The sequence below is a fragment of the Centrocercus urophasianus genome, unplaced genomic scaffold, assembly GCF_019232065.1.
Source record: "Centrocercus urophasianus isolate 14NV4802_14NV808 unplaced genomic scaffold, USGS_Curo_1.0 seq_10, whole genome shotgun sequence".
Taxonomy (NCBI): Eukaryota; Metazoa; Chordata; class Aves; order Galliformes; family Phasianidae; genus Centrocercus; species Centrocercus urophasianus.
This window is the reverse complement of record NW_024884142.1, coordinates 72,833,253-72,846,350: the sequence shown is the minus strand read 5'-3', so window position 1 is coordinate 72,846,350 and position 13,098 is coordinate 72,833,253. Positions and strand designations below refer to the sequence as shown.

The window sequence follows — 13,098 nt, the reverse complement described above, 5'->3', positions numbered from 1 at the left end:
GAAATTGTGAAGGAGTGAAGTGCAACAACATTCACCCATTATTACTCCAGCACTGATCAGCCATTTCTTGCACTGAAGCTCTCCTCAGGCAAATGGTGCTATGAAGGCAGATAAAGACATAAACCAACCAGCTGTTGCACACACAGATTAACCTCCTGCCAAGATAAGCATCCAGATTAAGCTTTAGCTGCCTTGAGATTGAAGTTGCTGCGTATAATGCAAGTCACTGCATCAAAATGATATTATCTGTCTGAGAAGCCTTTTTCTCTTAATTGCATTAATGAAAATGCAATGTCTTCAAACACCTGTAAGACCTCCACTTTGCTAAATCATAGTTCTAGTATGGATAAAACAAGATGCTTCCACAGCTAGGCAGTGTCATCTCAGGAACTGTAATAATCCCAAATGTATAACTGTGCAACTGAACCTCATGATGGTGATAATTCATCCTTTCAAAATTATTTCCAATATGTGCTTGTTTTTCTGGTGGGTACTGGTTGAAATTTCTGGCCACAAGCTTACTTACACCAAAAGTTTAGCCGACTCCTTTTGATGAACCACAGCTAGAAAACACCATGCCACATGAAGTACACTATATATGCAGTGACCTTTCAGCAGTACATTGGTCTCTACCCACCAGAAAAACAAAGATAACCTGGAAGGACTATTGAAAGGACAAAGGCATGATCAAATTCACAAGTGTTCAGATAAAAAACAATCTTAGAAACAAGATGGAACAAGAGACTGGGCTTTGTCAACCACAGCACAAAAGGATTCCCTCAAGGCAGTTTGCCATCATCAGCTGCACACTTCTCATACCAAGATGAGTCCAATGAACCTATCAGATCGCCAGCCTATTTTGTAACAAAGTTGGTTTTGTCTGCCTTTCACACAATACCTAGTAAGGCCGTGGTCCAATACTCCACTTAGACCTAAGTCTGTTACAATCTCAGTAACAGCAAGAATATTCAGTCCAACAGAGTTAACTACAAGCTATCGTTTAGCTTGCAGACAGAATCTGCTTCACTGGAGTAAGCTAAACAAAAGACTCTGTGTTTGTGCTCCAGTTGTTAGAAAGCTAAAGAATAGGCCTCAGAGAGAAAGGCCGAAGATCACAACAAAAACTTGCAGAGTTGCCTTTATAAACATTCCAACTCTGCATGGCCAAGAGTATTAAAATGTGCGCCAGCACAGTTCCAAAAGGACACCAGGACTAAGACTGATATCACTGTCATCACAAAATCATCTCCACAAACAGAAATGATTTCAGTCCTGATGGAGACCAGCTATTTCAACTAAACAGTGACTTCAGCTCCTTCAACCCAATGACTACATTCCCCTAGAATGATGAATGGAGGTGCTCTTGAGGGGTGACTCAATGCCTGGCAATGGAAAGAGATGAGTAACTACCTTTGAACCAGTTCTTGTTCTAGCACACATACATCAATAACACTGCCAAAGACCACAGAAGTGAAAATAGCTGCAGTATCAGAATGGTCTCAAAAGACTTGGGTTTCAGTTCTGGTTGATGCCAAGGATCCCTCACGTATACCCAGTGTTGCCACAGCAATTAAATCAACCATGCCTTCAAATTACAGCTGAACCACTTTTCAGGCCCAAAATGCTTCTGATCTTCATCAGAGACAATGTGAGGACACAAAGCCTCCCAGAGACCCCTGTGCAGAAACCTCTGACAAAACAAAACAGAACACTGTAAATCACTGTTTTGTAATTTCTAGGACAACATAATTATATAATCATCTATATTTTTATGTTTAAGTCTGGGAATCAAGAAGATTCAACACAGCTAATTATTCTCAGAAAAAAATTATTATAAACTATGTGCGTGAGAAAGAGACAGAGGAAAATGAGAGGGGTGCCACCACTGCTTTTTTTTTTTTTTTTTAAATTTACTCCAGTATAAAAAGCCAAAGATATAAAGAGCAAAGCAATAAGAACTCCAATACTGTGGGAAAACTCAGAAAAAAATACCTTGTCTAACAGGTAGATTTGTTCTGGAAAGCAGGAGAGAATGTCTAAGCTGGACAACAGCTAAGAGGAACTGTACAGGAAAAGAGGTATTGGGCGCCCTGTATCTTTGGTACAGATGCACAGCCAGCTGCTAATCCATACAACATCAGGTGATGAGTTCAAGGCAAGAAGCCTAAACAGAAATGAGGCATCAATGGCAACCCACAAAGTACAAGCATTGATCACTTTCTCCTCTACATACCCAACAGCTTTAACTGTGCACTTTGCTGTTGCTTTACTTCCCCCCAGCCAAACCCAACACACCAGCAGAACAGGCTGAGTTTTGCAAGGACAGCAATCTCAGGCTAGGAATTCACAAGATAGGCACTAAACGTACCACGAGGAACTGAACATCAGTAATTTTTCTTCTTAGCCACTAGTTACAGAACTAGAAGTCTAAATGTCACTTAGAGAAAATGTTTTGAAAGGGATACAGTATTGAGTACAGCACCTCGTATCTGTAGCATGCTACATAGAAGTTGTACAGGAGAAGCATAGAGATCAAATGGGGCTGACTGTGACTGCAACTCATTTGCTTTTAATTTTTGTATTAGTAATCTTTCTTCTGAAGCCATAAGAGAATACAATAGAGCTCACGTATTGATTTGTATTCATCTGCCATTTGAGGAAAGAAGGCTTCACTTCAGCATTCAGTAGAAAGACAATTACACACAATGAACATAGATGCTTCAAAGAATCTGTTGCCAATAAATGACATATTCCAGGGAATTCAAACCACTCTTCTCAAAATTCTGACATTGTGCAACATGAAAATAAAACCTAAGCAGAAGGAAAAGCAAAGCTTGCCACCTACTGCCCAGTGACATAATATGTACTAGTATCTCCTAGCCTTCCTTTCAAGACTCATGTTTTCAAAACTCATTTCCATGACACAGTATGTACAGAATTGTTTCTTCAGCAGTCTTTTTAATAACAGAAAACACCAAGCAACCACAAACAGTATTTTCTTCAAACTGCTTTTAAATGACTTACAAACTGCTCAAAAAGTCTGGGTGCTGTGGTAAATGATGCTTCAAACTGGAAAGACGAAAAAAAAAAAAAACACCTTCTTTTAATATCACCAAGTGGTATTATGGCCCTACAAGATAACTTGGAAAAAACTAGCTAGAGGGAAAGACAGACAGTATTTACTACAGACTCCTCTAGTAGAATACTGGCTGGTAAAATGCTTCAACTTACTTCTGAACAGTAATAGATCTTGTTTTTTTTCCAGCTGTCATGTTTTCAGAATCTACATTCATGTCTTCAATAGAAATAAAAAATATATATATCTGTCTCTTGCCATACACTGATAAGCAGTAACATCTCAAAATTCAACTTAAGATGACACAAGTAACAAACCTTCCTAGTAGTGGTTACATTAGCAACTGATTACACACTGAATCCAGGAGTTTCAGATTCCTGTGAGGAATTTATTGTACAGGGATGTATATATCATAGAAAACATTCATGAAGTTTAGACTAAGTAGACACAGATATCTGCCTCATAGTGAATAAAAACTTTTCAGACTATAGCAGTGAAGAAGCAAATGAGTATACTAGAGATGAAGCATGTCTCTCTTGGGGATCCTAAATCATGAGGCAAGCAAGCTATTCATAGATGAGAAATCAATGAGGCATTTGTAATTAATCAGACAGGCTCAACCCTGAAAATATGTCTGTCTTTGTCTGAGGTCAGCCCACATCACTCTCTGAATGAAAACACTTTAACTACCTAGTTATCTGCTACAAGAGTAAAATGGTAAGATCAGTAAAGGTCCTGGAGGGGGGCTCCTTTTGTCTTTGCTATCTATTTAATAAGGTTATTAAAAAACGAACTCTCAGTATAAGCTATGTGTTTAGACAATAGCAAGTTATACTAACACCCAAGACAAAAAATAAAATAAAATGAGGTGATACCCGCAGTTAATTTTTAAAGAGCTAAAGATCAAATAAGCAAGATTTCGGTTACTAAGAACAAAGTGCTTTCTCAAAGTTCGAAATACCACCGACTCATTGATTACTTTAACACATACACAAAAAATCCACAAAAAACCCCACATTTTTCTAAAGACAGAATACTGTTAAATATTATTTCTATAGTTCAGATCAGTAAGAAACCTTACCCTTATTTTTTTTTTCCCTTTAGAAATTACAGATGTATTTTAACAATGGACATTGGTTTTGTGAATCACCCTCCTGAGAACTTGTCCCACAGCTGCATATAGGGACAATAGAAGTGACATGAAAAGGATTCCCATTAGCTTAATCAATTACATGTGCTCCACAAAAAACTACTTCAAATACTGTTTTTAGTTCATCCATGTCTTCTATCACTATTCTTGCACAGCATTTTAAGGAACAAACTTTTCATTCCTTTTAGTGAGTAAAATGTATCAGTCAAGTATGAAAATTGGTGAATAGTTGTTTGCATATCACAAACAGTTGTTAATAGAGCAATTCTTTTAAAGCAACTAATCTGAATACTTGAAGACTTTCTAGTATATTTCAAAAGATTTATGCCAACTCAAATTGTAAACAAGTAAGCATTTCAATCAAGTAAATGACTCTTACTGGAACAGAAAACATGCTGCCACCTACCCATAAAAACTCATGCATCTTCAACCTCCCAACAAGCTACATGAATATGTTAAAAAAAACCCTAACAATTTTAGTGACTATTAAATATTAAATGACAAATTGTTTGCCAACATCTCCTGAAATATTTCCTTGACAAATGGAAAAAAAACAAAACAAAACAAAATTTAAGTGGAACAGCCACACTAGAAGATCACATACCAACCAGTTCACAACAATAAATTAACACTGAATACTAGTCATTAAATCCATTTGCTACACATCCTTATGACCGGTATCATGGTCTTTGAACTAGAAGAAAAACTGAGAAATGCTATTGTTTGGAAAAGTGGCTTACATTCCTCTTCTCAACTGAGCTGAAAGCACTGGTTTAGTTTTAGAAGTAACTCACTTCCCTGAAAAGCAGTAGCAATTATTTCTATGTAGATGGAACGCGCCTACACCACTCGTGTTTTGCAGTTAATAATGTACATTAGTGAGAACATATTAAAGTACCACTCAAAAGAAAGTAACTCAGCAACCACTTAATTTAAAAGATAAGTCTACCTTGCATGGAATGCGGTTCATTTGATGAGACTACTAGAAGAAAGAGCACAATGACACTCTCAAAAGCAATATGCCTTACAGAGCAGCTTGAATAAGTAGAATACATATGTGATTTTCAAGTCCATTAAGAAGAAAATGGTTCAGAATACCTCCAAGGGTACACTCCACTTCTTTGGAGCAGTTCTCTCACACAAAGCACTGTGCAAAGATACCTTAGAAGTCATGCCAGATAGTTTGTGACAGAATTTTCCTGATCCTCCATGGAGCCACCTAGTGTTAATGAAACCCTAACAAGTAAACAGTGAGGTCATTACATTTTAGAAAGTACTAAAGGGATGCAGCCATCAGCTTAACATTGAAAACAGAGCACAAGTCTTCCATTTCTCTGTGACACAAATAGTAGGCTCAAGAACTGATAGACAAACCTCTTGCCTGATCATTGAATTTTAGTTTTAACATCTGAGAAATAGCACTTCACCAGTGTTGCAAAGCACATGCGCTGATCTGAGCTCACAGATTTAGGTATTCTTTTCTTATACTAAATCAGATAGAGCACTGGGCTATAGGAGTACAGAAACCATGACAAAGGCTCTGAAGACTAAGGTAATTTTCTCTGGCTGTACTTAAAAACATAAAGTCATGGCACTTAACCACAGATTTGTTCAGGACCTTCTGTACAGTCAGACATACATTCTTAAGTGAACATATTAAAACCTGATTTGCACCGAGGAAAAGCAGCTTTAAGAACACCAATACAGAATTATCTTGCCCAGAAGAAAAAAAACCTGATTTTCAAAGAGATCACATCATCATTAGAATTACAGTTCAATCCTTTCCATAAGACATGGCATCTTCTCCTGAAGAAAGAAGGCAAGGGTAACATGAGCTCTTGGCTTTGAAAAGGCACAATATTACAGAGAGTAAATAAAACTGAACTACAGCTTTTAGAATGTAAGCAGCCAAAACAGGACATTCTAGTTTTAGCTTAAAGTTGTTTTGTTTTGTTTTTTTTTTTTTTTGTTTGCTTGGGTTTTGTCTGACTTCTATGCCTGGAAGTATGAATAATTTTTATAAGCCAGACTTTAATAAGACCTTTGATAGTCTCCTGTTGTTTCCCTGTGGAAAAATTGGTTAAATATGGGTAAAATGGATTATAAAGTAGGAGAAAAAGCTGCCAATACTTCCTGACTGAAAAGACACTAATCAATCATGTAAAACCCAATAGACAGGAGGTGAAGTGAGTAACTAGCTATTTTCCTTACGTATCGATACTGGGACCAGTATTGTTCAACATCTTTATTAATGACCCATACAAGAGGAAAAACACAGCCTCAGCAACTATGCGCACAATTTCAATCTAAGGAAATACCTGTTGAACCAGAGGGCTGAGGGATTTTGACAGGCTCACAAGTTCAAAGGCACACAAAGTCCTGAGATGTAACAACCCTAGGCAAAAGTACAGATTTGGAGGTGAAACTACTGGAAAGCAGCCTTGGAGAAAAAGATTCAGGGCCTTGGTGGACAAGCTGAACACACGTCAGCAGCATGCCCCCATAGCAAAGAACACCAATCATACATATTGGACTGCATTAGCAACAGCACAGCCAGCAGGTCAAAGGAATATTATTCACCTCTATTTGGCACTTGCAAGACTGCATCACAAGCATTACATCCAGTTTGGGGCTTTCCAAATCAAGAAGGATACTGACACAGTGGAATGAGTCCACCAGAACCGCCAAGAACTGGAGCACAGATTGCATGAGAAGAGAGAACTGCATTTGCGCAGCTCAAGGGGAAGATGTTACTATTTACAACTCTTGAGAACTCATAGGGAAGACAGAGCCAGACTTTACAGATGGACTCAAAACCACAAAGCGTAACAGTCACGATGTGCAACAATAAAAATTACAACTAGATAGAGATTTTTTCAGTCATGGCATTTTTATTTATTTTAACCCTGAGGAAGGCCAAACACTGCAGTAGGAGCCCAGAGATACTATAAAATCTCCAGCCTTGAAGCCCCCGAACTACTCAAAGCTCAACAATGCAAACCTGCTTTAAGCATAAGGTTGGACCAGACTGCCTCCAGAGATCACTTCCAACCTGAATACGTCTGTACTTCTAAACTGAACACTACTCTGAAATCCCATGCCATCCCTTAAAAACTAAAGAAGTTTCTTCGTAAAAAGCCAGGGTCTTTTCAGACAGTAGTTCAATCTCTTGTCAAAACAATGAAATTCAATAAAATACTTTCAAGCATATCCTGCCATCAAGTTTAAGTGCTCTGGCTCTTCCCTATAGAAAGTTTCACTTAGTCTGTACTGCTTTAATATCTTTAGTACAAAGAACAGTCCTAACAGTGATGTCCTCTAGAATTAATTACTCTCACCAGCTGTTAACCTTAAAAAAAAAAAAAAAAAAGACTGGAGAAGTGTTTTCTTTAAATCATCACCTGGTCACCAATCTTGTAAACCAATGTTAAAATCTTGCTGCTTAAAAAAAAAAAAATTACATATAGACAAAGATACAAAAACAACTCTAATACACAGGACAGGAAATGGAATAGGTAGAAGAGCTGCTCTTACATTTTGTAGTAAGCCCCAGCCAAGAGAGTTTGTACAATGCAAAGTCAACAGCATCTAGATTTATCTACACAAAACCATAACTTATGAAGAGACTATAAAAAGAATACATTCATTTTTCAGTTACAAGTGTCCTCCATTGATAATTTCAGTAAGGTTACAACAGTATGCCCAACTCTTCTCCCAGGTTTGCTTATTAATTTAAGTTCATACTGACCTCACGCTTGTCTTTATCCAGCTATTAAGAACTGAGGAACTATTGGAAAATACATTACTTACTTGAGCAGAGAGGGGAAAAAACAACTTTAATACACAGGTCAATTAGATTCACTAAAATGATCAAATGGCTTGTCTGCAATAGCATGAAACTAATTCCAGTATTCCAGGATTACAGATTTGGAGGGAACCTTTCATAGAGTGTTTCTAGATGCATCAGACACACTGATAATCCCAGTTCTGTCACCTAAAGTCTGCACACATCTACCTCTCCTTTGTTGACCTTTGCCCAGTGCAAGAGCCAGCTTTCCAACTTTCAAACTTTCATTATCACTTCGCAATCCCATTAACAATTGTCTCTTTGAAGAGGCTGCTATTGGCTGAAGGAACACTGAAACACTTCAGTGAGTATTTTGAAAACCATAATGGAAAGCTTAAAGAAAAGAGAAAAAAGCTCCTCTCCTCCTCCCTCCTCATCCACGATTTTTTACTCCCACAGCTGGTAAATACTGAAAATCAAACTGTTGGGGCTATGCTGCTGCCAACATGTGAGAGAATGAGAAGCGAAGGGGACGCTCAGAGTTACTCGAGAGCTATCACAGCAATTCAGGACCACAAAGCACATCTGTTATTGAGATCAGAGTTACCAACAGGTTTCAATAAAAAGCAGATTTTTGTTTCCAAGACACCATTTGTTTTCAGTTACAGCCATCCACGTCTTCTGCTAACATTCTTCAAAGATGAGACCCTGTACCTGATAACATCCATCCCCAGCCCAGGGCTATGGCAGTGCCTGTGTGTTCTAAATCCAAGATATTCCAGGAAATTAATCTCTCTCCAGGTTTCCTTCTGTTCAGCACCCTGTTCTTCAAAAAAAGATCTCTAAGAAGAAAAGTGAACTTCCTATTTCCCTGTAATTGCTACTGTAATCCCATGAAAACTGATTAAAACATATCTTGATGAATTGCTAGAAAAATTGCATTGAAAAACAAAAATTGATAGGGAACGGCAAAACAGAAGTGCTGTAGAGACTAGTCTACTGTAGGAGCTTATTTTGGTGTTTCAGGTTGAGTTCTGCTCTGGCTCTCAACAGTCCTTGACAACTTAGCATAGCAAGCAGTGTTTGGATTATCATATCAACAGCATCCACAGCCAATAGCCCTAGTCCTGCCATAGCCTTTCACAGGTTTTTAAGAGTAGGAACAGGAAAAAGCTATTCAAAAAGATTTGAGTAGCATATAGAAAAGACAAAAACCACAAGATATTCAAAGGAGAAACTGAAGTACAAGTTAGATCATTTGTTCTGCCCTAATGGTAGAGATCTGACCTCAGTCCTCTTTCAGCCCTGTAAATTGTCCTATTAGTCTACACAAGATCTACTGATAAGATAGCACTGATTTCAACAGTTACATCTAGACATGCACCTTTTTCTCTCATGTGAGTGGTTTGTCAAACAGCTCACTTCCTCCCTGTCTCCTGATAGGGTTATAAGCTGGATTTCTCAGAAAAACAGAGTCTTCAGAGTTATTTTTCCCACTCCACTACTAAACTGCATGAAAACGACTCATCCTCATGTCATTTCAAAAACTAACAGTCCCATTTACCTTAAAAAAAAGTCTCTCTAAGCCTAGGAGAAAATCCTTAGGTTAAGAAGGTCGTATTAACAAAGTCCACATAGGCTAGCACTGCTTGTGGAAGTGTACGGAAGTCTTCAGATAACAGATAATTTCTTGAGTTTTCTTGAGTCCAAAGTCAGTTCGTTTGCATCTGGAACATTGTTCTATGCAAGCAGGAACAGAGATTTTGGTGCAGCATGACATTTTGCAGCATGCAAAGGCAAGTGCTCTCTAGAAAACAGAGTCATAGCTTGGTGCTCTACACAAGCAAAGACAAATATGCGTTTGCTATCTCCTTTCTTCATATTTATCCCTGAACTCAGAATTTCCAGCAATAATGGCAGATAAATCTTCACTGGAAATATCCATGAGCTTCTCCTAAGCATCATTTCAGAGGGTGTGGAAAAGGAGAGAATTTTTTTCAGACAAGAGGAAACAACATTTTTCTTTTAATTGAAGTACATTTTACTACCAAATTTGGACAACTTGCCTGTCTTGCAACAGAAGAAAGAGATGCTTGAGAATACTATGCAGAGGGAAGAAGAGGGAGGAAGGCACACAGGAGTAAGTTCTGATAAGAAAGGAATTGCCTGGCTTCTTTGAAATGATTTGCTAGAGAGAGCTTTGTGGAGCTAGGCAAAGAAGCCAGGTGCTGAGGATTAGTAGTTCTGCTGGGTCTGTATGGGTCTGTGAAAAGGGGGCAGTGAAAAGTATGATGATTTTAGTGGTAATATCCTCTTCATATTAGTGATTCCAATAATGTTATTTCTCTGATAGACCTAAACTGGGCTCAGAGCACTTAAAAAATACCAAAATTGGGTGAAATTTTCTGTCTTGTGACTTCGAATCCATTTGTTCTTAAAGCCCACTCCACCTTCTAAATTTCTCAAATTACATGCTGGAAAGAGGTTAAGAACCCCAGCGGAACTGAGGTTAAGTTCCTTCTTCCTATTATATGACATATATGAAGCTGGTTTTGCTTATGACTCCACAATAACAAGCTAGAACAAATCCAACAAAGAGGCAACCTGAAAGCACTAGATATCGTTGGCAGTGTCTGGTGATCTCTATTCTCAGAAGCAGCTTGGAGAGGTGTACTTTGTTATTAGGAGCATGCAACTTCTTTGGTGCAGTCTACAATAACCGTAAGATTCCATTCTGACTGTGGGCTTTTTAAGATTACCTTTTTTATAATTCTGGACGTGGGAAAGCACAGTTTAATCCCCAGTCCTAATAATCTTTCTCTCGTGGCTAGAAGAAAAATAACTGTATCCTACTTACAGCTATTAAAAAATAACATCTGTTACAGGAGGGATACACTTTTTGCCTCTGATTTCACCTGAAGCTGAAGGAATAGTAGCTGCTGCAGATACCTAAAACTGTCAACATTCAATTTGATCACCAGGCTCCTGTGCAATTGTCTCCTCACATATCACATGCAGCCCTGAAGCAAGCTCCACGCGCATTCAAAAAAGCAACATTATAGGCAGAGAAATTTCAGACTCATTTGAAGTATTTCAGTTAATCAAAGTAATACAAAGTCTGGAGGCAGAGAAAGAAAATTTTTCTATGATAGTCATGTTTCCAGTTTGCAAGGAACAATATTTTATAATTCTAACATACTGGACCTCATTGAAAGAGAAAATAAATTTAAAAACAAGCAAAACACTTACTGTGGTTGCATTTGCTGAGGTAATCCAACAGGAGGCTTCTGCTTGATGGTGAATGCCATCTGAGGCATAGGGCCAGCCTTCGGTGGGACTTGCACCTTCTGGGAGAAGGCCTGCTGGGCAGCCTGCTGGGGGATGGGCCACGGGGGAACAACGGGGCTCCGGCCTCCAGTGGAAGACGTGTCTTGCATGACTGTATCCTCACAGGAATTGCCTTTTGTTCCTGGCTTACACACACAGAGCTGAGGCCGCAGACACATCCCTCCGTTTTGGCACGGTGGTGCACAGTTAGCTATAGAAAGACATTTTAAAATGCACCTGTGAAACAAAGAACAGCAGAACACGCAAACCCACCCCACAGTTTATATATATATATATGTTAATCGAGTATGAGACTGTAAAATTGCTAAGCTCCACAGAAGCATATAAGTTGGTAGAGCTTTCATTGTCCTCCTACATAATACACGTGTGACATTTGAACAGCTTGAAAAAGCAAAATGACGCAGATGTAAAAAATAGGAAATACACAAGTTAAAATCTATATAGCACTATTACAAACCTGCCTACTAGCAGTCTTCTGTACCCCTTCCCTGCATCCTGCTACTCCATACAGTGACAACCAAATTGCATACTGGTGGAAAAGAATGCAGATTATAAAACTATACTGTTGATCCAAGCTTGGATACATTCTGTTACTATTTAAAGTGATCTGAAGATCACTACAGCCAAATTACAGGTGACCAAATGATATAAGAAGGCATGATGCAATTCAACCCTTCCACTGCTTCAACCATTCCAAAGCAAAGAAATCACCGCTGCAGTAACATTTGAAGATGAGAGATGCACGAACTGTTCCTACAATGACATAATTACAACCAGGGATGGTGTTCTTTGAAGAAACAGACAGGTGTTTAAGATTGCCTTGAACTACACATTGCTCTATGTTCCTTGTTCCATCTGTGTGGATGGATAAGTCTCCTCAAAAGACAATTCACTTTCAGATACGTGCCCTCAGATGGGATTAATTACACTGTTTGTATCACTATCCACTGACTACAGAGGGAATTTGAATAATTAACTTAGTCTCAACATTAGACCTTGTTAAAACACAATTAGTTCAATTCCATTTTGAATGAGCAAGAAATAGAGAAGATGCAAATCTCACAGATGAAATGAAAAAAGCAATAAAAGCAGCTACTGATCATATGTATACATAAATTGCCTAAATTCAGGATTTTAGGTGGTTAATCTTAAAGTGTTATTCCATTTTAAAAAAATTTTAAATAACAAAGATGGAAAAAAGACGTTTTCTTATTCAGTGGATACATTTTAATAGTAAAACACAATTTGAACTAAAACATTTATCAAAAAATATATATTTTTTTTCCCCATTTGTCCCCCCCTAGAGATGCTATTCAGTGAAGCACTTACGAGAAAATATACTGCTGAGCATACTTCTAATATTGGTAGCAGAAGACTTTTTTTTTTTTTTTTTTAGCTCAGATAAAACAATATGCCAGATCACCAAATCTACAAGTCTTACAGGCTTATCTGTATCATAAAATACAACACATGGTACTATACCATATTTCAGTATATCCAATTTCATAACAATTTGGAGAAAAGAAAGCACCGCTCCAAATAAATTGGAGAACTTTGCACTTCAATCAAGTTTCAACACATACACTATATATAAAAAGTACACATACAAGTTCACATATGAAAAACATTGCTAGGATGGAAGTGTGTTAATTCGGTGGGACTTATTTGTCAGCTGATATCATTTGATAGAAACACATCACATGTATCATCTGTACACACGGCACTAGATTTGCCACA

The 13,098-nt window shown here is 38.0% G+C and overlaps 1 protein-coding gene across 4 annotated transcripts in view; it reads right to left on the bottom strand.

Annotated features, from left to right (window-relative positions):
* Nucleotides 1-13,098, bottom strand: part of LTBP1 (latent transforming growth factor beta binding protein 1) — a 177,988-nt gene that overhangs the window by 151,190 nt on the left and 13,700 nt on the right. For all 4 annotated transcript variants that reach the window (XM_042823309.1, XM_042823790.1, XM_042823473.1 and 1 more), the window contains one exon: nt 11,263-11,551. In XM_042823309.1, the coding sequence (XP_042679243.1) occupies nt 11,263-11,551 (289 nt within the window). The remainder of the gene's footprint in view (nt 1-11,262; nt 11,552-13,098) is intronic.